The 27,728-nt window shown below is 39.9% G+C and overlaps 3 protein-coding genes across 5 annotated transcripts; 2 read left to right on the top strand and 1 right to left on the bottom strand.

The window, feature by feature from the left end:
- The first annotated feature begins 90 nt into the window (after positions 1 to 90).
- adat1 (adenosine deaminase tRNA specific 1) lies at positions 91 to 8,214 on the top strand. Of its 3 annotated transcripts, XM_016674525.1 has the most exons (10): positions 91 to 378; positions 908 to 976; positions 1,150 to 1,204; positions 1,292 to 1,422; positions 1,658 to 2,210; positions 2,640 to 2,785; positions 3,567 to 3,666; positions 3,766 to 3,852; positions 4,654 to 4,751; positions 5,980 to 8,214. In XM_016674525.1, exons 1-10 carry the CDS (start codon positions 216 to 218, stop codon positions 6,288 to 6,290), a joined length of 1,713 nt encoding a protein of 570 aa, XP_016530011.1. In that variant the 5' UTR covers positions 91 to 215; the 3' UTR covers positions 6,291 to 8,214. The 3 variants fall into 3 exon arrangements, with proteins under 3 accessions (XP_016530011.1, XP_007558549.1, XP_016530012.1); XM_007558487.2 differs by lacking the exon at positions 4,654 to 4,751 and having other exon boundaries at positions 5,980 to 6,212; XM_016674526.1 differs by lacking the exon at positions 91 to 378 and having other exon boundaries at positions 1,084 to 1,422.
- A 1,438-nt stretch (positions 8,215 to 9,652) lies between these two features.
- On the bottom strand, positions 9,653 to 17,129 carry gabarapl2 (GABA(A) receptor-associated protein like 2). The gene is made up of 4 exons (XM_007558486.2): positions 16,919 to 17,129; positions 15,888 to 15,943; positions 11,344 to 11,516; positions 9,653 to 9,931 (listed from the first exon to the last, which is right to left on the bottom strand). Exons 1-4 carry the CDS (start codon positions 16,950 to 16,952, stop codon positions 9,844 to 9,846), a joined length of 351 nt encoding a protein of 116 aa, XP_007558548.1. The 5' UTR covers positions 16,953 to 17,129; the 3' UTR covers positions 9,653 to 9,843.
- A 958-nt stretch (positions 17,130 to 18,087) lies between these two features.
- Positions 18,088 to 22,929, top strand: tmem231 (transmembrane protein 231). Its single transcript, XM_007558484.2, has 7 exons — positions 18,088 to 18,485; positions 19,340 to 19,506; positions 20,239 to 20,367; positions 20,505 to 20,648; positions 21,153 to 21,234; positions 21,330 to 21,435; positions 21,974 to 22,929. Exons 1-7 carry the CDS (start codon positions 18,347 to 18,349, stop codon positions 22,134 to 22,136), a joined length of 930 nt encoding a protein of 309 aa, XP_007558546.1. The 5' UTR covers positions 18,088 to 18,346; the 3' UTR covers positions 22,137 to 22,929.
- The last annotated feature ends 4,799 nt before the right edge of the window (positions 22,930 to 27,728 follow it).

The raw sequence follows: 27,728 nt of genomic DNA, 5'->3' as shown, positions 1-27,728 counted from the left end.
CAACATTAAATATTACTTTCTGCCATTCTACTTTAGGTTGTAGAAAAAGAGGGGGAAGAGATCAAATAAGGGGATTTTATTGTGGAAATCCCGCCTTCTATCCATCCCGGAAGTACTTCCTCCGGGTTTTGGAGATGTTTTCAAATCGGTTCACGCGGTTCAGTCCGTACGCTGTTAATCTAATACATGTCTAACAACAATTTGACCACATTTGAATGATATTTCTCCTGTTTAATATGATAAATGCGGATGAAGTCGCCGAGTTGTGCTACGAGCGTTTCCGCCGGCTGCCCCGGAGAGGGAAGCCCGAGCCGGGCAGAGAGTGGAGCCTGCTGGCCGCTGTGCTCCGGATCACCCGGAGACCAAACTCCGACTCAGGTTAGAGAGCAGAAACAACCACAACATAATGCTCTTATTGTACCAATTAATAAATCTGTGCTTTTAAAAACTATCTTAGCTTGTGAGAGCCTGAGATACTGTGCAAACTCCGATTGGCATGCGGGTAATTAAATGCAAAATAAAATTTCTCATAAGATTAAATTATTGATTTAATTAATTTCATAAGATCAATTAAAAATTATTTGTGTTTGGAACATGGAGAAGAAACCCTCTGGAAAGTGGGAATGAAAAAACAGGTAACTGAGAAAGAGACTGGGTGTCTAAACATATAGATGGAAAGCTTAGTGGAAGGAAAAAAGCATTCACAAAAGGAATAATGGATTTGACAGGATTGTGGCGCATCAGCATGTGATTCATCTCTGACTGCAGCAAAGCAAACTGTAAAGAGGTGGCTCAAAATGTTTGCACAGTCGAGACTCAGGCCTTGTTGTTCAGTACAGCATAAATTTTACATAAAAATCTGGATCTCTGACATGTAAAATTAAATGTTTTTTTTTTTTTTTCCCAGTGGAGATGGAGGTCGTTTCCTTGGGAACCGGGACTAAGTGTGTCGGAAAGGCAGCCATGAGTGCCGCTGGTCTGTGGGATCCTGTTTTTCCTTCGTCTCTCTCTTCCTCGCTTACATAATTCATTACTCAAACACTTGCTTTGGACGTTGCTTTTAAAATGTTCTCAGCATTTTAGCCTCTATTAGGGTCTGAACACCGTGCAGCTTTCTCGTTTCTAAATGAAAACCGTTTTCTGAATCAGGTGACGTGCTCAACGACAGCCATGCTGAAGTCATCGCCCGAAGAGGCTGCATCAGGTGAATGTTTGGGGAGAATTTCTCTGTTGTGTTTCTCCGTGGACGTTTTCTCCACCCTGAGTTCAGTGTGGATGAATTTCTGTGCAGGTATCTGATCCAGGAGCTTCACGGAGCCGTGAGCGGTCGCCGCAGCTCGCTGTTTCGCCCGGCGGACCGGAGAGGGAAGTGGAGGCTTCAGCCCGGAGTTTCCTTCCTGCTCTTCACCAGTCACACTCCATGTGAGTCCAGTATGCTCCCGCTGTGCTTAACAAACTCTAGGTAAACTAGGAATGTGTTATTATTTGCAATATCTTCATCTTTAGCAACAGAGAAACCACTAAAAGTGAGTTTGTAGTACAGTAAAATCCAGAATACTGACATTTCTCTTAAGTTTCATATATTCTACTAGTTCTTCACCATGGAAACTCTCTGACCTGAAGGTTTTTCTGAGGCTCTTGGTTTTTTTATCCTCAGGTGGTGACGCGTCCATCATCCCCATGACGGACTCCCAGGCCCAGCCTTGTCCCCCCGTCACATCTGTGAGCAGCTGTGGCGAGACAGACGGAAGATGGAACCTGAAAAGGAAAGCCGAGGAACCAGGCGAAGGAGGGAACTTGAAGCTGCCTCGACTCGCAGAGGAAGATTCAAAAGAAGAAGAAGAAGAATCCAGGACTAAATCGCCTGACGGAGTCGCATCTGTTCCTGCATCGGCGTCGGAGCTCAAACCAGGAGACTCGACACAGTCGGACGTTCACAGGACGGGCGCCAAGTGTGTGCCGGGCAGCCCGGCCGACCCGCTGCGGCCCGGGGTGGGCTACCACAGCACCGGGGTCCTCCGTGTGAAGCCGGGTCGAGGAGAGCCGACTCTGTCCCTGTCCTGCAGCGACAAACTAGCCCGCTGGGGGGTGCTGGGCTTCCAGGGTGCGCTGCTGTCTCATTACCTGGAGGAGGCGCTGTACTTTGACACGGTGGTGGTGGGCAAGTGTCCCTACAGCCAGGAAGTCATGCACAGGGCGCTGGTCACGAGGTGCGCGGCTTGCAGAGACTCTTATTCTGCTGGAGGAAGGCCAAGTGCTTTTTGTTTTTAGTGATTTTATTATTATCTTTAGCAGTATTTAAAACATTTACTGTAGAAGACTAACTGCACCACATACAGAAGAAACTAATCAAATAGAGACTTTCAAACCTAGAAATATTGTATCTGCTTGCTGTTGCTTAGTAATGGCAGCATCTTGCTCATATAGTGTTACTGTACAGCTAGATGCCTGAAAAAGAGGACCCCAATGTCCTATTCAAAGCCCTGATGTCAACCTTGTTTAAAAATTCTGGGCTAAGTTTAAGAGCCATGTCCGTAGCAGGAAACCAGCCTGTTAAAGCAAAGCTTATCAGTTCCACCAAGAACGGATACAGAGCGTAGTTAAAATCTTCTTTATGGATCATTTCCCTCTACTTGCAGATGCTCCCGCGTTTCAGAGCTTCCTGCTGGTTTCTCTGTCTGTTTGCCGCTGCTGCTGCAGTCCAGCCTGGAGTTCCCGTTCAGCCAGAACCAAACCGAGCTCCAACACCGGGGCGGACAGGGACGCATCTCCGCATGTGGAGCGGGTCAGCTCTCCCAACAAATACTGTCACTGAATACATAAAACTTTGATTACTTTATTACAGTTTCAGTGGGAGTTAGTCTGGAGCTCTGACATATTAATGAGGCTGAGAGAGAGCGAGACCTTTTGCAGACAATAGGAAGGCCATAGAACATATGCTGTTTTTAATCTTTGGCCTTGCTGTTAAAAATCATAAGTACTAAAGGTTGTCAGAAGATGAAGGCTTTAAACAAACTGGAGACGGAAATCGACTGAAAATCTGATCAGTACCTCTATACTCCACATTACCACAGGTAGAGGCCCCTGTGTTTAGAGCAGGACGACAGCCGTTACAATACCGCAAGAGCCGCAGTGATTCAGATCAAAGCACATTCATGGGTTAGAATGCCCTAGTCAAAGTCCAGACCTAAACCTACTTAGGAATTTGTGGCAAAACTTGAAAAATTATGTTCACAGAAGCTGATTATCCAGTCTGAGCCTCACCCAGAGTTTCAAATAAATTGCACAATTTATGTTTGTAAGGATTAGTGTTTGTGTTAATAAAAATACATTTGTTTTGTGTTCAAAAGGTGAAAAACTGACTTTAATTCAAAAAGATTGTAGAAATATCAAGCTAGGAGAAAATTAATTCGGGCAGGACTCTGCTTTTGTTAGAATCTATATAAAATACTATATAAATTTTGAATCTTTTTTTTATATACGATAAAAAGTTTTGTCTGAAAAAATTACATTTAATGTAGTTTTATTTTTCTTATTAGCTTAAATAAATGTCCCTTGTCTTTCAGCCATCAGCTGGTGTAATGTTGCAGATCAGCCACTAGATGTCACTGCCAACGGCTACAAACATGGCGTGACAAAGAAAGTTCTGGGAACACCGAAAGCTAGGTACAAGCTTACAGGCTCTTAATTTAAGTACTGTTTACTGTTTTTGTGTCATTAAAGTTTCCTCCTGAGGTCTGTCTTCATGTCGTTTTGTCCTTTAAGGTCTCTGCTGTGTAAACTGGAGCTTTTTCACTCGTTCCTGTCTCTCGTAGCGGCCACTGACCCTTCGGCTCTGCCCGACTCACTCAGGTGAAATTTGGGATTTTTATTTTTTTTTTTTTTATTAATGTTCAATAAAGAAACCCTTCATGTTTAAAATTAATTAAGCTTTGGATAATGTCAGGCACCAAGAAGTGTGTTAAAGTACATTTAAATGGATTTAAAAAATATTTTTAGACTGATTTAAATGTTTTTTCCTCTCATTTTGTTACTAAGCCCATTCCAATGCTCAGATATTAAACTCTGCTGGTAATTATTTCGGTCAGAAATTTTGACCGAATACTATTCATACACTTAGTTAATGTCTGTGTTTTACTTTGACTATAATCATGTTTTGGTTGCTTTTAAATCCGGCTATCAGTGAGTCCAGACCAGTATTTAAGCCCTTAAAAGACAAAACTTTAAAATTAAATTTTTCCTGCCCAGATTTTATGTGATCACCTCCTTCAGTTTGCCTGAGGCTGTCCCTGTTCACATGTTTCTCATATTTTTTTGCTGGTGTTTACTTATGATCTTATCTATTTGGGTCAGTTTACACAGAGCCATTATCAGAATATTCTTTACCGGCAGATCCCGGTAAAGAACAAAGTGTTTTCTGTCACTAAATGAGGAAGCTTTTAAGAAAAAATTCAATACTTTTATGTATTTTTTTTAATAGTTTCATCATTGCTCTGAATCAATATGCGACCCCTGAAACAACAGAAACACAAGTCTCTGTTTGAATGTGTGTAACCAGGCTCCCAGTGGGAATCTTTTCTGAAGGAGAAACAAAGGCTCCTCTGTTCCTCATGGCTTCAGCACAGAACCTGATCCGCTGCTTTCTTCGTACAGGTCGCTCATTATTCCCCACCTGAAAACAAAACTGCAGCTTCCAGTAACTTGCTTACCTTACCAACGGGTCACCAGGAAGTTTTCTTCTCAGGAAGAAGGTGCAGATGAATTGTTGTTCTGATGATTTAGATCCAAACTGTGCAGCTGCATGAAAAGTGATCATTGGAGAATAAAATAAATCACAGATTTATTGGTGTGTCTCGGTAAATATTAGAATAACATCAAAATGCTAATTAGTTTCAAAATTTAATTAAAAAAAAAGTAAAACGTTGTATATTTCAAGCAGCTTTTTCTTCTAATTTTAATGATGATGGAGAAACTGAACGTTTAGTTTGGTTTCTCAGATAATAGAAATATTGCATAATAAATCTCAGCCAGGATACTCTAAAACATGCTCATGTTCTGTAGAGTATAATTAGCCGCTTCTTCATTGCGTTGTGACTCAAGACAGTTGAGGCTAACGATAACTAGCTGCTAATATACCCTTGCTAGCTCGCAAAGCGCATATTAGCAGCTGTATTAGCAAGAACCATTAGCCCTGGCTCCTGCAGTGGAAACTAAGGGAGGAGAAAAATTAGCTAGCTAGCTAAAGCAAAAGCTAGCTAGCTAGCTAGTTACTAGCTTGCTTTTTTTTTTTTTTTGCATCTATCCTGGTTTAAGTTCAGATTTATCGCTAGTTGGCTGGACAACATTCACCTTTCCCCTGGGATCATTTTCCTTCTTATGTGATACAGGTCTTAAGTTTCATAGATAATTGTCTTAAAAAGTCTCTTAAATGAGGTGGTGAAACCTCCAGAAGTCATGTGTTTGCCGTAGCAGAACATTTCTGTATTAAAAATCCCTTTTGAAACTAAGCTTTTAATTTTCATTAACTGTAATCATAAAAAGTATAAATAGAAAATGTTATGTTTTTATTTAAATATATTACTGAAAATATTTACACAATTGCATTTGTGAATATTAGATAAATTTAGATTACTATGTGATTTCTCGAGTTGTTAAATCATAAAACTGCGGCGCTTGAGATGTCACATTAGTGAGTTAGTGATGTTTGCTGTGGATTCCTCATTTTGCCAAAGCTCTTGACATTAGCACATCTGACTGTTGCAAATAAGAGATTATGAGAAGAAACTTCAGCTACTTTATTCAGAACCATGTCCCAGTTTTACCAGAGGACAGGATCAGGTAGTACACACACTGTACACACACTTTATAGGTATGATGGAAAGTATTACTCATGTAGCACCTTTCACCATTTTTTATTCCCGTTCATTTGAGTAATACAGGTGCACACAGAGTCCAACCCTCGTTCTTCTGTTTGCTCAGGTCAGGAGAGCTGCACACCTACTGGGACCACAAGCGGGCCTCCCAGTCGTACCAGCAGGCCTGGCAGCAGCTGCGTCTGCAGGCCTTCCCTCTGTGGCCCCGCAGCGACAGAAACCTCCTCCTGTTTCGCTGAAAGCCCACTCCGCAGCAGGAATGTCCTCGTCAGGATCGATGAAGAACCGGCTTTGTTGCAGCGCAAACCCGGAGGGTCACGTGCTGAAACGGCCGCTGGCCGGCAGAGAAGCTCTGATTTCAAACTGAGGTCGGCAGACCCAGAGACAAAGCGTCACTTTCCCCTGGCCGTCTGTTAGCTCAGCTGCGCTGCGGCTCAGAACCCGCAGCAGGACGGCCCGCTCCGTCCCGCTGGTGTCTGCATGTGGCTGCTTTATTTTCACGCTGTGAGAGCTCTCTGAAAACACAGCTGAGAGGGGAGCCGCCTGCACCTTTCGCTCCTCTGCATTAATTATCAAACAGATGAAGCAGAATGAAATCAGTATTCTCTTATCTGCTGCTTTCCTGAATTGCAAGTTTTATGGACAGTTGAGATGATCAACCTTTATGTTCTTTTCTTTCTTTTTTTTTTTTGCCACAAACGGAGTTTCTTTCTTATTGCTGAATCATGAACTCTGACCTGACCTGAGGCTGGTGAGGTCAGCAGTGTTTAGATGTTGTTGTTGGTCCTTTGCAGAGCTCTTGGAGTTATTTCAGTTGGTCGTCCGCTCCGTGTCTCTCGGCGTGGTTCCCCGCCGCCCCGAAGCCTCACAAACGTCTTCGTAATCATTTCCAGAGTAATGGCAGCCGTCGACTTCCTGCCCGTTCTTGGATTTCTTCAGATCGGGAGGTGATGTGTTGCTTTTTGAGCTCCTTTAGCCTACTTCATGTCAGCCAGGTTCTGTTTCAGTGACTTTCTGAAGCATCCTGACAGCAATCAGGAAACCAGGAAATTAAACTTAATCCACGATTTAACAAGTGAAAAATGTGTTTTGTCATAAGAAGCAGAATGAATCTCTAAGGAGGCTAATGCTTCCTCTCAGCATGTTGGATCGGATGTCCTTGGAGAGATTTTGGTTACTCATATTTTGATTCATCAGCATTGCACTCTGGTTTTGTTGTACCGTTTCCTTTAAATGCAACAATCTGCTATAGTTGAAATAGTCAAATTAGAACATACTTTTAATGGATCACTGATGATTAGCATGGGAGCACCTGAAGTTTAGAAGAGTTTGTGAATCGGCTACATTGGTTATCAGGATATAATGCATATATGACACCAGAAACCTCAATATTTTTTGTTTTATTACCCGTTAACGTTTCCACAGAAGACCAAAGAGAAACTATGCTGCTAATTAAACGCTGTTGATTGATTGGTCATCATCAGGTGTTTGGTAACCAAATGGAAAGACATCAGCAGTAATCTCAGGGGAGGATCTGTTGTTGCTGCGGATCAAAATGTGAGGATTACAGGCCGCTTCCCAAATCATCTGAACTCCGTCACCCAACAGAGAGAAACAAGAATCTGAAAACTTCAGCGGACTAAACTGAAGAGGAGTTGGGCGTCGCTCCATCACACTGACGAGAAAATCCAAACCAACAATGTTGTAACTCGTCGCAGACTTACAGAGTTAAAAACAACCAGAAAGACACATTTCATATTAAGAAGACAGACTTTGACATCAGCTTATTATTTTTATTGATCACTTCATTTGGCTACATACATTTTACAAATGTGGAAAATCCCTTCACATCTGCAACGTGTGTCTGATGACGATGGAAGAACAATGGACGACACGCCTTCTCGCATTTTTAAACGGCGGTTTCATCTTTGCGGGGCTCAGCTATGATTTCTCAGCACCAAAACAAACTGCAGCTGTTAAAATGTCGGCTAGCTTCATCTGAGAGAAGAGAGGTAAACTAACCAGAGAAATCATAACTCTGCGCTTCGTGTGAGCAAGATCATTAAAAACTGTTCCTCTGCTACTGCATGACTGGTGATTTCTGCTGTAAATTATAACAAAAAATAAAAATCAGCAACGTGTTGTGATAAATCCCATTTTTATGACCATTTATGTCCCATTAAAATGTCCCAGAATCTCTTTTCTGCTGCTCTTTATGCGCTTTTTGCCAAGCAGATTTCTAAAATGGCACAAAAAGTAAATAATCTGAAGATATGTGATTATTGGCGCACAGTTTACTCTTCACTAACAGAAGTGGAGAAATACTAGGAGAAAGTGTAAAGAAGACAATGAATACATATAATGATTGCATGCAAGCTGCTTAGTATGGCTTCAGTTTCCCTCTCAATGATCAAAGATTTCTCTTGTGTCTCTAAACAACAATTCATGGCCAGAAGACGCTTGTTTGAACCTTAGAGCTCTCATCAGTTTAGGATAAAATATCAAAAAAAAAAAAAAATCTACTGCCATTTAAGTGATACATTTTACATATTTATTTCTGTCGCTCTGATGATCGTGGCTGGGAAATAAAATACATTTTCAATCTTTCTTATTAGAAATAAATAGATGATTGAACCTGCACCAATAATTCTGACCTAATGAGGGGAAAAAAAGATTCAAAAGTCAAATTTTCCACCTTTTTTTAAAGAAAATTATTAGAGTTGTACATCATGAAAAAAAATTCACAAAATTAGTTTGATAATCCTGCTGATAATGAGTTGATTTAAACTCCTGATCAACAGTTTTAGTGTTCGCAGAAAAGACGCAGCCAGCAAAAAGAGGTTTCGTCAAATTTCCTGATTTTCACGTCCAGATATTCTACAACGTCACACCTTAAAAACGTAAGTGCCACAAAGAAAAAATAAACTTTGTGTTATGAGTGAATGTACCTATAATAACTTAAAGTGCTAAACAAGTACTAGCTGCGAAAAACAAACTTCTGTCAGACTGACGCATGCAAAAATAAAATAAAACTAATGTTTAACAAAAGAAAACTGAAAGCAGATCTGAGTCTTTCCTGCATTTTCTGAGACACTTCATTCAAATTCTTCCAAATAAATAACGGATTCATAATCTAATGGTGCAGAAAGATCCAAAAACGAATCAGGAGGGAACAGTAGCTAACCTCGCCCTCTCTTTGCTCGCATGTAGCTGGAATAAAAGCAGCGTTCATCATTATTACTGCTTCTTCACTTGTCTGCCGCGTCTTAAATTACTGAGATTCTGCAGAGTAATACGCTTTCTTCCTGCCAGCAGATAAATATCACAGTTCAGCACAGTTAGCTTCAAGTAAAGTTTAAATCCTCATGCGCTCTGGATCCTGAATCGGCAATCGCAATGTGCAAATGTAAACCAGCCAAACTGAGGAAGCACTGAAACCTGTTTCGCTCGACCCTGAGCTGGACTTGCCGGCCGTCGAGCCGCTTTCCGTCCGCATGGGTCTAAAGCGCCGAGCTTGAGCGTTAAAGATCACAGTTTCTCTCTCGCTTCGGATGAACGCAAAGAACAGAAACAAAGAAAACATGGGAGGGAGGATGGAGGTTGTTTTCCTGGTTTGATATATTGTTTTTCCTCTTTTAGTCTCATTCAGGTGATGTGTGTATCGGATTTAACGGCAGTGTTTCAGATTTTTCTGTCCTTTACAGTCGAGTATTTTCCCTGTGTGTCTAATCATCCAAACTCGACCCAAAACAATGGCGCATTTTGTTTTTTTTTTCCTCTAACCCAATAAATTAATATATTTCAGTATCAAAAACTGAAGTGTACGTGTGGGCTTTACTGGAGTGTCACAAGTGAAGGCCCGAGTTGCTGTCAGGCCCCCCTCCGTGTTGGGGTGGGGGTGTGTGTGTGTGTGTGTGCGTGCGTGCGTGCGTGTGTGTGTGAGGGAGAAGGCTGGATGCTCGTTGAGGCGTTAACCGAACGTGTTTTCTCCGCTGTACGCCACATACAGGAAGCCGTCCTCGTCCTTCTCCTTGTCGTACAGCTGGCCCATCGTCAGACTGCGGCACAAAACAGAAACATGACCCGAGGTTATCGCCGCTGTCGAGAGCGGCGGTCCGTCCCATTACGCCTCCCGCCTGATTGTAAAATACTGATCAAGAACTGATATAAACAGGACAGATCTTGTGGAGATTGTGAGTTTGTTTTATTTATGCTTCACCTGAGGAAAGAGAGGCATTATGGGAAGTAGACTGAGTTAGAAACAACCTCATGATGACAATTTTCCACATTTATGATGGTGGATTAAGTCACTTGTAGCTATGCGTAGAAACTGAAAATCAACCAAAAATTCAGCCAAAAAAATAAAAAAATAAATGCTACATGGTTTCTGTCTGACGTTACATCAAGCTAAACTTTTTCTGTTTCAGGTCCTTCAAATTTTGCTAAATGCCTTTCTACATTCAGTTTACATGTGTTAATATTAGTATCCCTTTAAGCAATGGGAGAAAACCCAGATGATGACGACACGGCTTTAAAAACTTTGATTTCCCCAACATTTATGTTGAGTGGCGTCACACCGTGCAAAAGACGAGGGAAGAGAGAGTCAGGGCATGAAAGGCCACTCAGTAAGGGAGAAACTGTTATTCCAAAAAAAGTTAAGATTTTGCAAATGACCAAAAATGAAAGATCTATGTAGAAAAGGTGGCCTGTAAATGTAATTGAGCTACAGCAGTTCTCCCAGGAGGAATGGGCTAAAATCCCAGCAAAGTACCACAAAGGCTTGAAAGCTGCCTAAAACCTTCGAACAGCATCATATAGTTTAAAATACAATTTTACAAAGTACATTGGTAATGCACGCAAACATCTGGCTTGTACTAATATGTTCTCAAGCATTTAGCAAACAAAAATACATTTACTAATTCTAACTCAACGTGGGTAAGATTAATCAGATCTAATGTGGCAAAATCTGTAAAAAATAAAAAAAGCTGATGTGTGTTTTAGTACAGCTTTTGTGTAAACATCTGGTTGTAATGTGAGAACAAAAACGATAAACATTACAACTTTCAAAACGTAGTTAGCTTAGGACTAAATGAACCGAACCCGAAGGTGAGGCCTAATCCTCACACAAAAGAAACCGATGACTGTGGGCCCTTCCAGCTCTGCAGTTAAACAGATAATCGGCAAATACGACACACAGATGCAAAAAAAACCCTAGCCTTTCACTAGTTTAGCTGTGATCTCCACTCAATTTGCATAATTAATAACCTTAAAGGATATGAGAGTTGATTTCTCACACACGGAATACGTGGAAATAAACTACATGCGTTAAAACCTGCTTTAATTACTTCGTCCCGTTACTGTCGTCCACTTAAAATAACACGACCGGACGCTACCAGGACTCACTCATTTCTCAGTCTGCAGAACCTGTTCTTGTATTTACCCACTGTGGGGTCACCTGCGTGGCGCTCACCTGGATTGGGGGACTGTTTTGTCAACAAAGAGGAAGATGGCTTTCTCCGAAGGCAGCTGGATGCGTTTCCTGATGATCCACATGAACTGGGCCACCGTGATGTCCGACGGCACCAGGTACTTCCTCTTATCGATGTCGACTATCTGAGAGCCGGAGACCTTCTCCACGATCACCTGGAGGCCAAACAGGAAGCCGACCCCGAGAGGTTAGACTGACTGCGCGCTCCAACAAGAAGATTATGCTTGATTGCTGTTTATTCAGAAGGTTTTTTGTTTGTTTGTTTTTATTTGTCTGCCTATATATAAAGTGTTTCGTTCTGCTGGCTGTCAGTGACAGTTCCTGGAACAAATGTTACAGTTGGGTCCAAAGCAAAGCATTGCCATTTGATCCCTTTGCAAACTGAAATTGTACCTGCGTTAACCTTGTTTATCTTTGTTCCTCCCAAAACGACACCAAGGAGGCTTAAAAGTTGAGCCAAGATCAACAACCAGAAGACGCCTGACCATTTTTCATCAACAGGTCATGTACAATCTTTTCATGTGGCTTACGGTTTGTGTCACAGCAGCTGTTTGGTAGATCCTTGCTACAACTTTCAACTTTCAGGAAGCAAACAAACAAACTTTTCGAAATCTGAACTGAGAGAATCTGAGACAAAAGTCATTTCATGAAATTCTAATTTAATATACGAAAAAAACACTGGGAGGCAGGGTGCTCTGGTGATATTTGAAGAATGGCTGATGATATTACAATCACCATAAATGCTGCAGCCTTTTAAATATTTTGTGTTTAAATTGGAATATTCATTTTCCAGAGCAGAATTATGCAACTCTGTTTATGAAAAATTTCTTTCTGTAATCGACACGGGGTCAAAATTACAAAGACTGGTTTATATGTACCCAGCATGCAAAATATATTTGACCGAACCCGTTAAGATTTTTGTCAAATATCTCCTTTTTTAGCGATTTTTATGGCACTAATGACCTTTACCCAACAGTAGCCTGACATGCAGCAAACGGCAGGAGCCGGGAATCAAACCAGGGACCACTGCGTCGAGGTCGGTGGTCTCAGCATACGGTGAACCTGCTCTGCCACTGAACCGTCGGATGAAACAGTAGGATTTTATTCACAGTTTTTGAACCCACTAACAGCCTACAGCTCTGACTGGATGTTGGACTCTAACAGAACTGGTAAGCTCGCGTAACTTTAGCCGGTTTCATTTTACGCACCTGGTGTTTAAGCAAATAACACAAATTTTTTTATCAAGTTGAGGTTCAGACTGTTCCAGAAACACAACACTAACTTTCTTAAGAAGAAAATACCAGAATTCGACACAGAAATAGATGCTGTTTTATTAAGGTTGCGTCTGGCTTAAAAACATACGAGGTGGAAAATAAGATCCCAAAAGAGAATATTTTATTCATTCTATTTCTTTTTTCCACTGCAAATACATCTATAAAATCAAATCTGAAGGTTTCTAAATAGGCAAGATTGTCTGGAGTTTATTTTTTATGACTAACTTATAACGTCCAGTCAGAGCTGTAGGCTGTTAGTGGGTTCAAAAACTGTCTGGTTAAATATTTGCACAAGTTTGAAAACTGTGCAAATATTTTGCCAAGTGCAGCGGCTGATTTGTTCCTGTGTTTAAGGGTGAACACTTCTGGGCATTTGCATTGCAATCAGCTGTGAGGCACAGGCCTGTTTCCAGAATCTCCTGTTTAATTTTCATCGATTTATTGTTCCTAATTCTTCTCTAACTTCCTTGTGAAGTTGCACCCGTGTTTAAACATGCAGCACTATGTAAAGTTGCAACGTTTTATCTGTGCAGCAGGATGCAAAGTTGGCAAGAGATTAATTTAGCTGCAGCGAATAAGTGAGAGACTTTTCCAGAATAGAGCAGGACGGAAACCAAAAGGTGCCACAATTCAACACGTATCAAATTTATATAAATATTTATGCTGGACACATTAAATATTGAATAATTATATGTAATTAGTAAAATGCATGTGGAAATAAATACATGAAATAAGTATTAATTACATTAAAAAGCATCAATTATTATGGATGTTTTAAATTAATTTAAATGATTTCACAGTCTTATTGTTACATATTATGAAATTATATTGTCTGTCCGTCAGAGTTAGTGGGCGGGGCTAACACTGCTAAACGCAACGTGATTGGCTTAAATTATTTCATGATAAACTGTGGAATACAAAATATACACCAATCAAATATGAGATATTTACACGTCATTTTCAAACATTATGAAGTTTTAATAATTTATTTCAGTATTTCATTATTGTACTGCTTATTGTAGATATTAATGACACTGTAATATATTATTATACTTTCATATTCTACGGTTTTTATTTTTATGATCACAAACACTTATTTCTTTAATTTTGGGACTTCTGGCCCTTAAAAGAAGAACCCGTTCACTGTGAATTTTGTCCTCTATGACAAGCATTTCCAGGATTCTGGAAAGTTTTACTTTATCTGGTTCAAATATCTGTTTGAATAAATGTTCTTATTTGTTACATATACATTATTTTAAGCTCATATAAATGGTAAACCCCTTTCCTGCACCATCCTGTTTTACTCAAAAAGCACACGGTTTGATGGCCACATATTTCTTCCTCTGCTTTTGGCCTCCTTCACCTGCCATCACAAACAGCGCAGGCGGAGGAGGATCAGAATCTCTGACCACGTTCGACCGTGAAGAGCAGAGCGAACCGCGCTCTTGTTTTTATTTTATTTTTTAGCTCAGTCTGTATTTCTGTCAGAATCCTGTGTGAAAACTGAGGGAATGAGGCGAGTTTAAACTGACAGCGGGAGTGACATGTTCAGTGTAAAGCGCTGCGAGGTGAGCGCTCCGAGCCGAAACTCTGCTGATTCATGGTCGGAGGAGCCGTCAGTGGCTCCAGGTAGGGAGGAGATATTGGGACAGATCCGTGTCACACTGAAGGGATTATCTCTCTCCTCTCCGGCCTGGAAACACCTCAGAATCCCACTGGAAGAGCTATATCTGCTTTACAGCCGATGCCATGCGTATCTTTTTGCATTGCCATCAGTCTGATGATACATTAAAGATTCATGAGCAGCAAACGCTGTGCGGCTCACCTCTCAGTCACCATGCAGTGTTTCAGTTCAACAGAAGACGATTCGGTACAATAAATCAGGATAAATGGAGGTGATGGGACTTTGTCACTTAGCATGAATAATTATTACATTTTCTGAGTAAGTCCAACTGGTGGGATAATATACATGTGTGTCTGCATTGTATCACATGCTTTTATTGAAATGTTGATTACAATTAAATATATTTATGCACATCTAATGAGATATGCAGCAATGCAACAAAATTAGATTTTTTTTAAGTCAAAGAGAGTACAAATAAGTTAAGCTGTTATTTAGAAGAAAAAAAAAACATTGCATCATCTAAAACCTAGCTTGAGGTTTTCCCTCAGTGTATTATAAGCCTGGCAGGCCACCAGGCTTTACTTGTGCCCCCACCAGGCTTGGCATTGTTAACTTATCTTAGTTTTTTAATTATTATTGACTTTTTGAAGACTTCTTTGTTGGTGTTTAGGCAAAAATCTTCCAGTCTTCCAATAATGCATAAATATCAAGTGATATTTTTAAATTTTCTGTCAACTTTAAACATTTTTTTAACTCAAAAACATGGCCGGCGGCAGCACGCACACACTGGGCTTAGCAAGTTTTCTGGGGGAAATCCTGAGTTTTATTGTTAAAATGTTAACAATAGGGAGCTTTAAAATCCAGTTCTTTACAAAAGCATTCATGGCTCTTTAACTTTTTGAGACTGTGTCACATTTCAACCAATGTGTTGTGTGATGGGGTATTATGTGACAGCCCCACTTAAAGATATCCATCACTGTGAAGTGGAAAGAAAAATTATACGTGGGTTTCTAAATGTGTTTTCTTAAACCTTTGGCTTGAATTTGCAGTTTTTGGTAGGAGCCATATGGGCGGTAACCCAGAGCAGCATGGAAACCAGGGGACAAAGCAGTCAGGTCAGGGAGAACATCCTGGAGAAGTTTGGAGCAGGATTAAATTATCAAACAGTTTCCCAATCCTGGGATATCTCACAGAGCTCTGCTAAATCCATCATCTGAACACTGAGAGTACAGCAGCCAGGACATGATCGTCCAACTAAACTGAAAGAGTGAATCAGAGAAGCAACTGAACCTCAGGGTAACTCTGGAGGAACTGCAGAGATTGAAAAACGTTTCAACCAGCATTTTTCCACAAATGTGGCCTACATGGCTGATCGCACTGGGGTCATATTGAAAGAAAGCGACAGTAAGTCATGTTAAGTGATGCAAATCATACTTCTTTGTGCCTTAAATAAGCATATTAAAAATATTTGTGGAATTATGCAGACTGACACAACCACACCGTCGCCTAAAAAAGAAGTGATAAATAGCTATCCCCTGCCTCTGCTTTTATTTGTTGACTCTCTGTCACTTCATCTGAACCTCGGCAGCCTTAAAATAAAGGAGCACCTCCCCTCCCCCACCACTCACCGGTACTCTGTCCGGGTATTTGTTGCGTATTTTGGCTGACTCCACACATCGGTGCTCTGGGGGAGAGACAGCAAACAAACAGGAAGTCAGAGATTAAAGGGATGAGTGAGGCCTCTTGGGATTCTTGCTCTGCTGCTCTGCAGCCGGGCCCGGTTCGATAGAGAGCTCAGCAACAAAGCACAACACAACAAGCAGAGAGATAAGCTGATGCTTGCTCATGCACACAAGTACAACATTTTCTGAATCTGGCACCTTTTATGAGGTATATTCAGTGCTGTCATGGAGCCCAGAAGCTGCCACAGCAGGCAGAAAATGAGCAGAGGTCAGGAAAGGTGGTAAAATGTGGAAGGACTCATTTAGGTGCAGGCCTTCATTAGCCTAGATAGAGGGGCTAATTTGGGATGTTCCTCTAAAGAAAGGAGCTTGGAGGTTATCTAAAGAGAGTTTCAAAATAAAAGCTTGAGTTCAGAAACACTAGTAGTCATATATGGAAGTTCAATAATTTGCTACAGAAATCATAGCATGAGGCAAATTGTGCATGAAAAACACAAATTCTGGCATCTGCGTACAGGTAAATGTAATTTTACTAAATAACCTTGCGGGTCAACACCCTTAAGAAGTTGCTCAACTCGCTAATTTCAGCAATTAAACTTGATCATATTAATAAAATAAACACATGCACACACGAGGTAATATTTTAAGGTGCAACCAGCTGATTAATTTGTTTTGTAAGCCCCTATCCTGCAGCAAAGACACGTTATTAGAGGTTGCTACAGCCGAAGCGTCAGCCATTATTGATTTACAGCATTCATCTGCAGGTTGCAAAAGGGGGAAATAAAACCCCCCAAACGTGCATTAATGCGCCTATCAGGGGAAATTGAGGGAAAAAAAACATGAATGCGGGAACTGCAAAACAGAAAGGAAAGAAGGGATCAAGATGCGTGACAAGACAAGAATCAGCTCCCGTTTCATAACAATCCAATGCCCTTTTCTGTTTTATGTTCTTTCTCTCTCTTTTTTTTTTATTTTACCGAGGGAATGGTCCTCTTTAAACATCCATTTCATCTTTGCAGGATCCCCGCACTGAGGCGTGACGGTACGAGCTTCTGGATCCGCTGAGAATGCTGGTGAAACGTCCAAAAAAAATCCAAACAAACGCGATCAAAACAAAACGTCAACAAGAAGTCTCTGCCTTTCAGCTGTCCGTCTAACACAGGGTGACGTCATCGTCTGACGGAGCGCTGCTGCTTTCAGGTGCACTCCCAGACAGTCAGTATATGCGCCTTCACGCGTCCATCTTAGTAAACTAGAACATCGTCATATATGAAATGTATATTAACATACATTATTATAGGGAAGACTGCTGACTTGAGAGTTGTCCAGAAGGCAAATCATTGATGCCCTCCAGGAAAATTGTTTGTGTGTCAAAACATATTTATTGAAAGTCGAGTGGATGGAAAAACTACAGTAGAAAATGGCGTTTTTAATCCCACTGTGAATCTATAAATTATTGTTAAGAAAAAGACGAGAAGCCAGAGCCAATGGTGCATGTAAGCTGAAGGGTGCTAATAAAGATGTGCAGGCTTTGAATAGGCTCACCGCCTCCATACCATGCTGTGTTTGGGTAGTCATTCATGCAAAAGAAGCCCTGACAAAGTCCATGCAGATTTACATGAAGATTTTCTTTAGCAAGTGGAAAAATCTGCTGCCAATCATGTACTCAAATTTTCTGAGGTTGATATTAGATTTAGGATTTTTGGGTCGTCATTTATGACCTAAATTAATCAAAAGACGCATTTGAAGTGCCACTCTGTGTAACAAATCTAATATGGTTTCTCATGATGAAGGAATTAGTAAAATAAATCAAATATTCCGGCTTTGTAAGCAAATCTGCCCTGACGATGTAGGGCTACCAGACCCACTATACCGTTTGCCTAAACTGTAACGCCATACAACGTTGAAAAACCAAACAGACAAAAATAAAACATGGAGAACAATCAAAAATAAACTTAAATTTGTAGAGATTATAGTAAGATAAACAGCAGTAAATAAATAAATAAATACATAAATAAAATAACATCCCATGATATCCTATGAAAATTGTGCTACAAGTACTTCCCAATATAAAGTTTTACCCTTTTCAACCTATGTGCAGATTATTTTAAAATAAGCTCCAACGGTACTTGAACGCACCCTGGCTGCTAAAAATGGCAGCCATGGAAACCGTTTGACGCTAGACATGGCGCGGTGGCTGCTAATACGCTAGAAGAAAGCTAGCGCCGCTAGCATCTGTAAACGCCACATTTTGTCAATATTACGCACGTAAAGTCCACTTTGGAGACAGCTAGATGGACGTTACCTAACAGGAGCAATATGTTATTCACCTCAATTTGTTTTGTGTGAATGTTTGCTCACTTTAGATCACTCGGTTAGCATCTTCGCTAGCTTTAGCATCACCGATGGCTTTCTATGAAGTGTACTCTCATCCGGCTCTGGTCCGGTACCGAACCAGCGTTTGTACAAAGGCCACCCTGTTCCTGGTGGTTGTTCTGTGCCTCACATACATCGCGCCTCTGCTGGTCGCTTACAGAAGCCAAGGTACAGCGGTGTTGTTTTTTTTGTTTTTGTTTTTTTTAATGTTGCTCTAGTCCCTATGTGTTAATTCGCTGATAATGCTGTCATAACTGCTGGGAACAACGACAAAAAATGGTTTAGGTCGAGAACTGGAGTTGCAAACTCCTATTATAAGGGAGCATAACATGGATTTGCAAAGTTGCATGTGACTCCTTTAAGACTACTTCATCAAACTTAAGGTTTTTGGGAGAATAAAAACTATCACCTCAGTAGTCAAATGTGAGGCAAACTCGTTGTGACAGTTAAATCTTGGTAAACTGAGAACAATTATACTAAAAACAGGAGCAAATCCACAACACAATCGCTGAAAAACAAAATTAAGACATTTCTAGTGGCCTAGTCAAAGTTCAGACGATCTGAGAATAATGTGAAAGAAGTCTCAGTGAATTGGAGAAAAGTTAAATAAGAGTGTACCAACATTTTACTGCAACAACGTGAGCATTAGATGGCTGTAAGTGTGGCATCATGGGATGCACTCAGGTGTGTCTTGCAGTTTGCCCATCTTTGCTTAACTTTTGTTTAATAAACGGAGACACTCTGCAATTTGTAGATTTTTAGGTCAAGTTTTTTAATTTCATGCCTCAGAGTGACTGTAAAACTGATTATAAATACCAATTAAACGTAGGTTTTATCTGTTTATTAAAAAATCTTGGATATAACTTGGTGAATTTGCAGACTCTGCATCTTCTAAGGTTCTTGTAGAGTGTACATATGAAGCGCAAATTATAAAATATTATTATGAAATAAATGTTTAAATTGTAGTGAAATGTACAGCTGGACAATGCATTTTCAGTTCTGGGCTGTTGTTTCTATTTCAGGTTTCTGGATTAAGAGAAAAACTTATGAAGAACAGCCAGTGGTGAGATTCCAGTACCAAACCCTGCTGTTCGCAGCCACCAGTTTACAGGGAGACTACGTTGCCTGGAGCACGTTTCCTCATCTCAACAACATGCTTGGGACCAACCTAAGGATTCCCGCCGTCTCTGTAAGAACTAAACACTGATAATATCACAACATCAACAGCTTTTATAAAGGATGCAGTGTGATCTTTTCCTGTGCGATGTTTCTGTTGTACACTAAAGTTTAGTAGCAATTTTATGACATTAAAAGAGAAAGGCATCAACCACGTGCAAAGCTTCAATAATTTGAGTGTCTGCTTTTGTTTTTTTAATGCCCCTGAAAGTCACTTTTGCACCATCTTCATCGATGACAACCGAGTGTTGCTCCATCATCATCATCATCATCATCATCATTACTTAGTTTCTATTCAAGACAGGTTTAGATCTAGATCTGATGAGTTCACCAAATTTCTTTTTGACCATTGACCAAAGTTGCTTTTAGAGAATGTTTTCCTTATTCACTGCTGTGTTTCTATATAAAACTGAGTTAGTCCACTTTCTTGGAGGAGGAGTGATGTTTACTATCTACTTGGCATGTCCAGAGAGACTTTCTTTTTTCAGACGTTCCAGACAGACAAGGTTTCTTCAGAGGAAATAACTCTATTCCGCTCCTCTTCTAGTGCTCTGTGCAGAATATAAATCCACACTTTATGCTTTTCTTTGAAACAAGTGGCTTACCTGCTGCCCTTCTTGACATCAGTCAGTGTTTAAAATTACATCCCTTCTTCAGTCTCCGTCTTATCGTGTTCAGGTTAGGAAACTGTAACAGTCTTAGACAAACGCTTTTTCTTCTATTTCTTTATGTATCTGCATCATAGGTGAGAGAAGAAGACCAGAACCAAGATGGGAAGTTGGACCTCTTGACATTTCAGCTGCATCTTCCTCTGAAGTCTGATGAGCATGTATACAGTATTCAGCTGCTGCTCACCTTCAGCTACCAGCTTTTTGTATGTATTCTTTATGTAAATTACTTTTTTTTAATTTTTTTTTTACCTAATATGTAGTAAATAATCGTAAACCATCCAGGCACAAAAAAAATGGATGCAGCAGAGATTATTCTTACATTACCGCTTTTCTTCTCCAGCGGAAGTCCACTGTAGTGATGCAGAGCCTTGCGTTTGTGCAGCACTCGTCTCCTGTGCCCGGAGCGAAGATGTTCATCAGTGGAGACCTGAGGCTGCAGCAGAGGATTCCCCTGCCTCACCGGGGGCTCCACAATACTTACAACGTAAGAGAGCACGCCTACACTTACACACACACACACACATACACTCTCCTGGGGTGCTAGCACTTTAAATACAGCTGTCTGTCTTTTAGAGACAACCTTTCAGATTGTACATCTCACATAAAGCCAAAAATGAGCAGAATGTGAAAAAACAAAAACCATTCGCTGGAAACTTATGATTGAGTGGAGAGAAGAATTAGGAAGTAAATGTATGAGAAGATGGAAAACAAAACTACAGTAAATATAGACAATAACTGGAACGTAAATAACCGGTGCTGACACTTTAAACTGTGCCAGAAAGTCAGAGAATGCTTATCATGAAGCGTTGTACTACTGAATGATTTCAGGAGTTGTGTCATCCAGGCTCTGCCACCAGTCAGGACCCCTGGGGCAGATTTAGATGCGCCATCTCCCTTCAAACTTATATTTAGTGCGTCAGCCACATTCTGCGCTTGTTCAGAATCGGGCTCTCAGGTGTCATCCAGTCTCCTCTGTTTTGTTGCGAAGGTCTCAGTGATCGACGGCGCCAGCCTTTTTGCAAGTTCATACGACCTGATCAACATCATGAGGCGCTACCAGGAGAGAAACTGTAAGTTGGCAAAGGGAGTCATTTTGTTTGCTTGCCATCTCTCCGCATTGGGATTGAAACGTATAATTTTCTTTGCTGTGTTCTCTGACCTTTAGTGTCGACGGTGCTGTCCGGTCCAGTGCTCGTCTGGACCGTGGGTCGAGCTGATGGCTCCCCCTTTGAGCTGAATGCTGAAATCCGTTATCCCTTGGAGATCATCAGATATCCTTTAACAAGAACAGAGACGGGATTGGGCCTGTGCTTTATTTTAAGGTGGGCTCTATACTTGGGAGTATAAAATGTTACATTAGACAAATAAGTAGTAGGTTTAGGCTAGTGACTGTAACCATTTCCAAAAACATTCCCAGTTTATTTTCATCAAGAAATTCCAGCTCTGATCATTTAAAATGCCATAAAACGGACATAATAAAAAAGAAAAAAAAAGAATATGACACAAGTTACACAACTAAAACTCCCCATCATTTGATTTATTTTTACTTATTTGTACTGGATATGAACATATTACTCAGTTATGTAAGGAATGCTGAAAAGCAACAAGTTTAATACAGAAATATTCCCTAAAAACGGTAATGAGACGTGTAAATATTTGTAAACATGAACTTGTTCTGACCATCTAGTTCAGACCAGGTGAGTCAAACACACTGAGGCATTTTGGGAATCTGGACTGAAGAACATATTGAAAGCCAAATAAAGATTCTGCTGACAGAACTACATTTGCACCTTAACTGCCTCCCTCCACCTACCGGCCCGGCTTTTGGGAAACCATCAAGTTTGCCTGGATCCAGTATGTCAGCGTCCTCCTGATCTTCATTTGGGTCTTTGAACGCATCCAGAGATTCGTTTTCCAGAACCAGGTCATCAGAACCGTACCCATACCTGTGGGAAAACCTCACTTTTCCTGATACAGGGGGTAATATGTTTTCTATATGTGTAGACTATCTGAAATCAGCACATTTTCTCAAATAGCTCCATATTTTTGATATTGTTTTTTTTTTTTAACTTCATAATCTAACTAAATGTTAAATGAGAGAGTTGATCCATTCAGGACTTTTTATAGCACTGTCACAAGAACACACACACAAATAAAGAAGTTTTTCAGTAGTGAGAATGTAGCGAGACCAGAACTGAAAAGAGGAATTGATTTTACATACTTGTGCTTCTCAAACTGCTCTTTCTGGGCAACACTGCTCCGATATCACACACTTTTATGACTTTTATACAAGAAGAAAGTAATACATTTAAAGTACACATTTCCCTGCACGGTTTAATTTATTACTGCATCTGTGAGGTCAGTGTAAACATCCTGAAAGGCTTTTTTCCCGTAACAGCAATGTACGACACAGATGACTCCCACTGAATATCCCTTAGATTCAATTCAGAATCTAAAACTTATGGACTCACCGCAGGACAGAAAGTTGTTTCTGTTTGTGCTGATTGAGCACAGAGCTGATTAGACTTTTCTTTGTAAAGGAAAACTTACAAGAAAAGCACGTGTTGTCTTAGAGTTTTATAGTTTTTCTGTGTAGTAAACCTAACAAACCTTTTTCCTAGAAGATAATTATTCTTCTTTTTCTGCTGTTTTATAGCGTTTGAAGTGTAGGGATTTTGTGAATTGTCTATATTTTTGCAACTTGAATGTTACACGTTTTTAAACAGTTTGTGACATAAATAAAATAAATTATTTTGTGCAGTATAGCTTTGGTGGACCCATAGCGTTCTTCCTTTGTCTTTTCTCAGTAATTCAAATACATTTTTTGTATATTTGCATGAAACTCTGTGTTTAAAAGATTATTAAGAGTTATTTTTCCAGATAACTTCATAAAGCACATTTTTTCTTGTAATTATTTAAACAATCATTTAATAATGACAAGATGACTTATTTTTTAAACTGTTAAATTTAATATTTCCATTCCATAAGTATTTGCAACTTTTGCTCATTTTGTCTTCACCTCACACTTCCTTTCTTCTATCCATCCATTCATCTCTTGTCTTTTGCTTTTCCAATAGCAGGTTGTGTAGACTGCAGCTCGAGGATGAACATTATCTGTAATAGTTGCCTTTATAAAGTCTGCACGGGAACTAAGATCATGGGAGGTACAGGTGGAGGCGCTGCCAAGAACCGTAACCTCAGTTTTCTTTTCATTGAAACTCAAAATGTCTAAGGACGTCCAAACCCAAATCTCGTCAAGGCAGTCCAGTAAACCAAAGAGGCGTCCTTTCTGCTGAGGCAGGTAACTTTGCACATCAACCACATAACAGTGCAAGTGTATACCATTCTACATAAAAATGGAGCAGAGAAGGAAAAAAAAAAAAACAGGGACCTAAGACTGAGCCCTGATGAACTCCAAAAGGAAGACCTGTGAGGATGCAGATCTACCAAAGCTGACACAGAATGTACGCCCAGACAAATAGGACCTGAACCCATCCAGAGCAATGCCCCTTGCACCCTCCCACTGCTGTAAGCGAGAGATTACATCTCCATAGTCCACTGAATCGCATGTGACTGTCAAGTCTGAAAATGCCAAGAACAACATAGTTGCCACAATCTGTGGCGAAATGAATACTAAAACTCCTCAATGGCCTGACTGAAAAACTGCTGTGATTTTATGAGGCCTAGCACTTTGTTAGAGTTGCTGTCATTCCAAAACACTTCAGCCTCGTCTGGACTAATTTGAATGTGTCGCCCTTACCTCCAATGTTCACCACTGAATATTCTTGTCTTTATGAGTTTAGATTTTAAACAGTAGAAGCTTGGAGAAATCTACATTAGTCATTTGTGAGCCCAAATTGAATTCTTGATTTCAATAGCTTTTAGAAATTAAGTGGTAGAAATACATCGTTCTCTAAAAATTCAAAGAAACAATAATGTTCTGAATTAGCTTTGACAATGTAAAAGATTTAGGGCTGGTGGAAAAACTGTTTTATAAAAAAAGACTTGATATATGTGTAAACCAGGCACTGTAATGATGCATACTGGTAGCAGCATACCATTGGCTGCTCTGTGGCAGTAATATGGAGCCTGTCAACAATACATCTGGTTAAAAATAAAGTTTTAAATTGACAAGACTTTTACTTTTTATTGCTGAGATGATGTAAACAAAGTTTTTAGTTTTCCTTTCACACAATAAAGAGAGAGAACCGAAGATGCAATTTAACATGCAGGGAACAGTTTCTGCAAGGAAATACAGAATATTACTTAAATCAGCAAATGTGTTTTGTACACTTGATGTTGCTAAGATTTTTGTGTTTATCTTCCAAGTAATTTCACTTTATTTGAACAAAAAGTGCCATCAGTTCCTGAAAATTGAGACCCATTAACACCTCGATGAAACCCAACATTAGAAAGATCAGTTTTCTGATCAGCTGTGCTTCAGAGGGGCGTCTTTTCATTTAGCTTCTTCTCGCAGCCAGTCTGTCCCAGGAAAGGTTTGCCAGGATATGCTTTGTTTGCTTTGGATGTGTCCGTGGCTCTGAGCCCATCCCTCTAAATTAGCTCATGTAAATGACTTATTCCACTGGTTAGGGCCAAGTGGAGAATTACGTAACTGTTACACCCTCTTACACTTTCCTTGTTGCTGCTGAGGTCTTCAGAATAATTCAAGTCAGATGAGGATGCTAGGAGGCCATTAGTTACTTATGTGAACAGGGAAGTACTGTTTGCATGTAATAGAGCCTTGTCCTATTTAGCATTCATTGCTGCTAGCTCCTTCCAGCACAGCCATTCACAGAAAGTGCTGATGTTGGTTTATTGGGAAATTGATGATGAGAGCACGAGAGTCCACCTGATTTGAGGTAGTTCCTTGTTATTTGTTACAAACTTCAATATGCTGTGAAGTTGGTACCAACGGTAGGATTTGGGCTGCTTTTAGTGGTGATTAGAAGAAATGTTGACACTAAACATTTGCTTGCGGGACATAAATACAAAGGAACAAAGTAAAGTAACTTAGAACAGGTGGAACATAGGAAATTTTAGAGACCCCAATAAAAGCTGAAACGGACGACAGAGAAACAAGAAGCGATTTCGGTTAAAGTTCTTTTCCACATCTCAATTCAGGAATGGGCTATGGGAGTCGAATCTAATCCAACTGAGCCATGCTCCAGTTCAAGTTTTGAAACCAACAGTGAGATTTACCTAACTACTGCTAGCAATATTAGCTAAAAACAATAACTGCACCTCCATTTCAAATGTGCGCCAACCTTTCTCAATATTCTGCTAATGCTGAAAAAACACATGAATACGTTTGCTCACATAAGTCATTAAAAAACACCTTCATCCTCCAGCTACTTCCTGTCGTCTTTTTCTTCGTGGTTTGCGCTAGTAGCAACATCCGGTTGTTGATCACGTGACTCGTGTGATGCGAAAAGTGTCTCCACTGCAATGTTGATACGGCCAAAACATCATCTTATCCTAGTGCCAAAACTCTTTATTGAAAATAATTTTTTATTAAGCAAATTTACTTTCTAAACGTCAAATTGCGCGATTATATGGTCGATGGAAATGCAGCTAATGGTAGTAGTAGAAACATGCTCACTGAATGAAGCTGTTATTTGAAAGGTTGAACGAGAAACAAATCCTCAGACTTTTGCCAACAGTTTTTTTTTGTTGTGCCACTGTGAGGCAGCCATGAATAGAAACCCACAAACTTCTCTCAATTATTTTGTTTGTGTTAATGTTGCTAAGATCTTTCTGTTTAGCTTCCAAGTGAAATCTGTCGACTTCTAATTAAAAATGTAACAGAACAATCTTCTCAGAGCATCCTGAGGAGGTAATACAATTTAAATCAGGTGTGCTAGAATCACCACAGCTTATAACTTAAAAAAATAACCAATTGCAGTGGACATTCTTGAATGACGAAGGAAATAATGAATGAATTCCCAATAGCCATGCTGCTCTGTATCTGCTGTTGGCATGACAGAGTGCCGTTTGTTTTGTTTTTTTTTGTCTTACATGTTGGTGTGACCTTTTCAAACTGATTCCAGACTAGCGCTTCAGAATAAAGCCACTGTCCCATCTAAATGCAGAGTGGCTCACGTTTGGAAGCAGAGAGATGAAGGACAGGATATGAGATTGCTGTGTACAGGAACCAGATGCATCCTATTACTCTGTCCTAGGGTATGCGGGGAAAGGGAGTCTAGCCTTCTTTAAGTTTATTTACAGAGATTCATAGAGATATATCTCTATATCAGTAAATTTTGCAGTGTTAAATCAACACTTAAAGAGTTATTTACTCTTTTGCAGTGTGTCCGAGTCTGTTTGGTCCTTATCGGAATTGGTGTTAATTTAACTCTTTCCGTAGTGTTACATTTTCAGAGTAAAATTTAACTCAAAATAGTTAAAAATTAACACTGCCTAACACTGTACAGTGTTAATAAAACTTAACACTATGAGTCAAATAACTGATGAGACTAAATATGATTCTAAGCAGAGTTAATAATTTACTCCACACTGGCGACAAATGAACTCGGACTCATGCTTTTTAACACGGCATTGAGTTATTGAGAGTTAACACTGGAGCTTTATATAACTCCTAAGAGTGTTAATTTAACACGGTATGTGTTGATTATTTACTCTTTTGCAGTGAAAAACCAACTCTGTCAAAATTTAACACTGCACATTGTTGTGGTGCTATTTCTACTCTTTTGTAGAGTTCAGTTGCATCAATCCATTGCTATTCAATAATGATTTTAGAATGTACAATTAAGTAAAATAAAGATACCACAGAAATGCATTTAACTTCACTTTATTGAACAAAAGCACCGTTTAAAGTTCCATTGTAAACTTTTAGTGTTACAGTAATATCATATGGTGTACACCCCAATACATTAGAGCTTTGAGTTGACAGTAAAAATGGTTTCAGGTGTGCCTGGCATGCCAAGCAACCAATCTCAACTCCACAAACAGTTAACTTCAGCACTACCAAAAACACTACTACCAAAATGACCACAGATCTGTATAAAATGGCAATATGGAACCAAATATAAGGTAGTATTAGTCATAACATACTTCATTTGAACATCAATTGGTTTGAAGTAGAAAAGATTAGTTATATGCAAAACATTTAGAAAATTGTCTACATGCAGCTTGCCCATAAAGTGACCCTTTGACTTCAGAGGGTGCAGCAATTGCTGCAAAATTTGGGATTTGTAGTGGTCATCAAAACTCATGATTTCCATCAATTTTTCAGCACATAACTTTACCTTTGCAAAATACAGGTATCTCACATGCTATCTCAGTACATATGATAAAATCAGGACACAACTCTGTACCACAGTATTTTATCTACTTGGCAGAAAGCACACTAGTTGTCAAAACAATCCCTAATTTTGCAGCAATTACTGTACCCTCTAAAATCAAAGTGTCACCATAAAGTGCATTTGTGCAAGTCAACTGTCTCACAAAGAAAACACTTCATGCCAAACAGAAATGGTTAAGTATAATTAAAACTTGGCTCAAATTTCTGCCACATGAGGACTCTCCTATACTTTGCTAAAGT

This window comes from Poecilia formosa, unplaced genomic scaffold (assembly GCF_000485575.1).
Source record: "Poecilia formosa unplaced genomic scaffold, Poecilia_formosa-5.1.2 Scaffold97, whole genome shotgun sequence".
Classification (NCBI taxonomy): Eukaryota; Metazoa; Chordata; class Actinopteri; order Cyprinodontiformes; family Poeciliidae; genus Poecilia; species Poecilia formosa.
The sequence above is the reverse complement of the archived record's forward strand: the minus strand, read 5'-3'. Positions and strand labels throughout refer to the sequence as shown.

What these genes read in the sequence shown, in the direction of transcription:
- adat1 (XM_016674525.1), top strand. Translation starts at nt 216, where the DNA reads ATGATATTTCTCCTGTTTAATATGATAAATGCGGATGAAGTCGCCGAG. An exon ending in GGCAGCCATGAGTGCCGCTG is followed by an intron (nt 977 to 1,149) that starts GTCTGTGGGATC and finishes TTTCTGAATCAG; the next exon opens with GTGACGTGCTCAACGACAGC. An exon ending in CTTCACCAGTCACACTCCAT is followed by an intron (nt 1,423 to 1,657) that starts GTGAGTCCAGTA and finishes TTTTATCCTCAG; the next exon opens with GTGGTGACGCGTCCATCATC.
- gabarapl2 (XM_007558486.2), bottom strand. Translation starts at nt 16,952, where the DNA reads ATGAAATGGATGTTTAAAGAGGACCATTCCCTCG. An exon ending in TAAAGAGGACCATTCCCTCG is followed by an intron (nt 15,944 to 16,918) that starts GTAAAATAAAAA and finishes TCTCTCCCCCAG; the next exon opens with AGCACCGATGTGTGGAGTCA. An exon ending in AAAACAGTCCCCCAATCCAG is followed by an intron (nt 9,932 to 11,343) that starts GTGAGCGCCACG and finishes TTTGTGCCGCAG; the next exon opens with TCTGACGATGGGCCAGCTGT.
- tmem231 (XM_007558484.2), top strand. Translation starts at nt 18,347, where the DNA reads ATGGCTTTCTATGAAGTGTACTCTCATCCGGCTCTGGTCCGGTACCGA. An exon ending in CCTTCAGCTACCAGCTTTTT is followed by an intron (nt 20,368 to 20,504) that starts GTATGTATTCTT and finishes TTTCTTCTCCAG; the next exon opens with CGGAAGTCCACTGTAGTGAT. An exon ending in GGCTCCACAATACTTACAAC is followed by an intron (nt 20,649 to 21,152) that starts GTAAGAGAGCAC and finishes TTTGTTGCGAAG; the next exon opens with GTCTCAGTGATCGACGGCGC.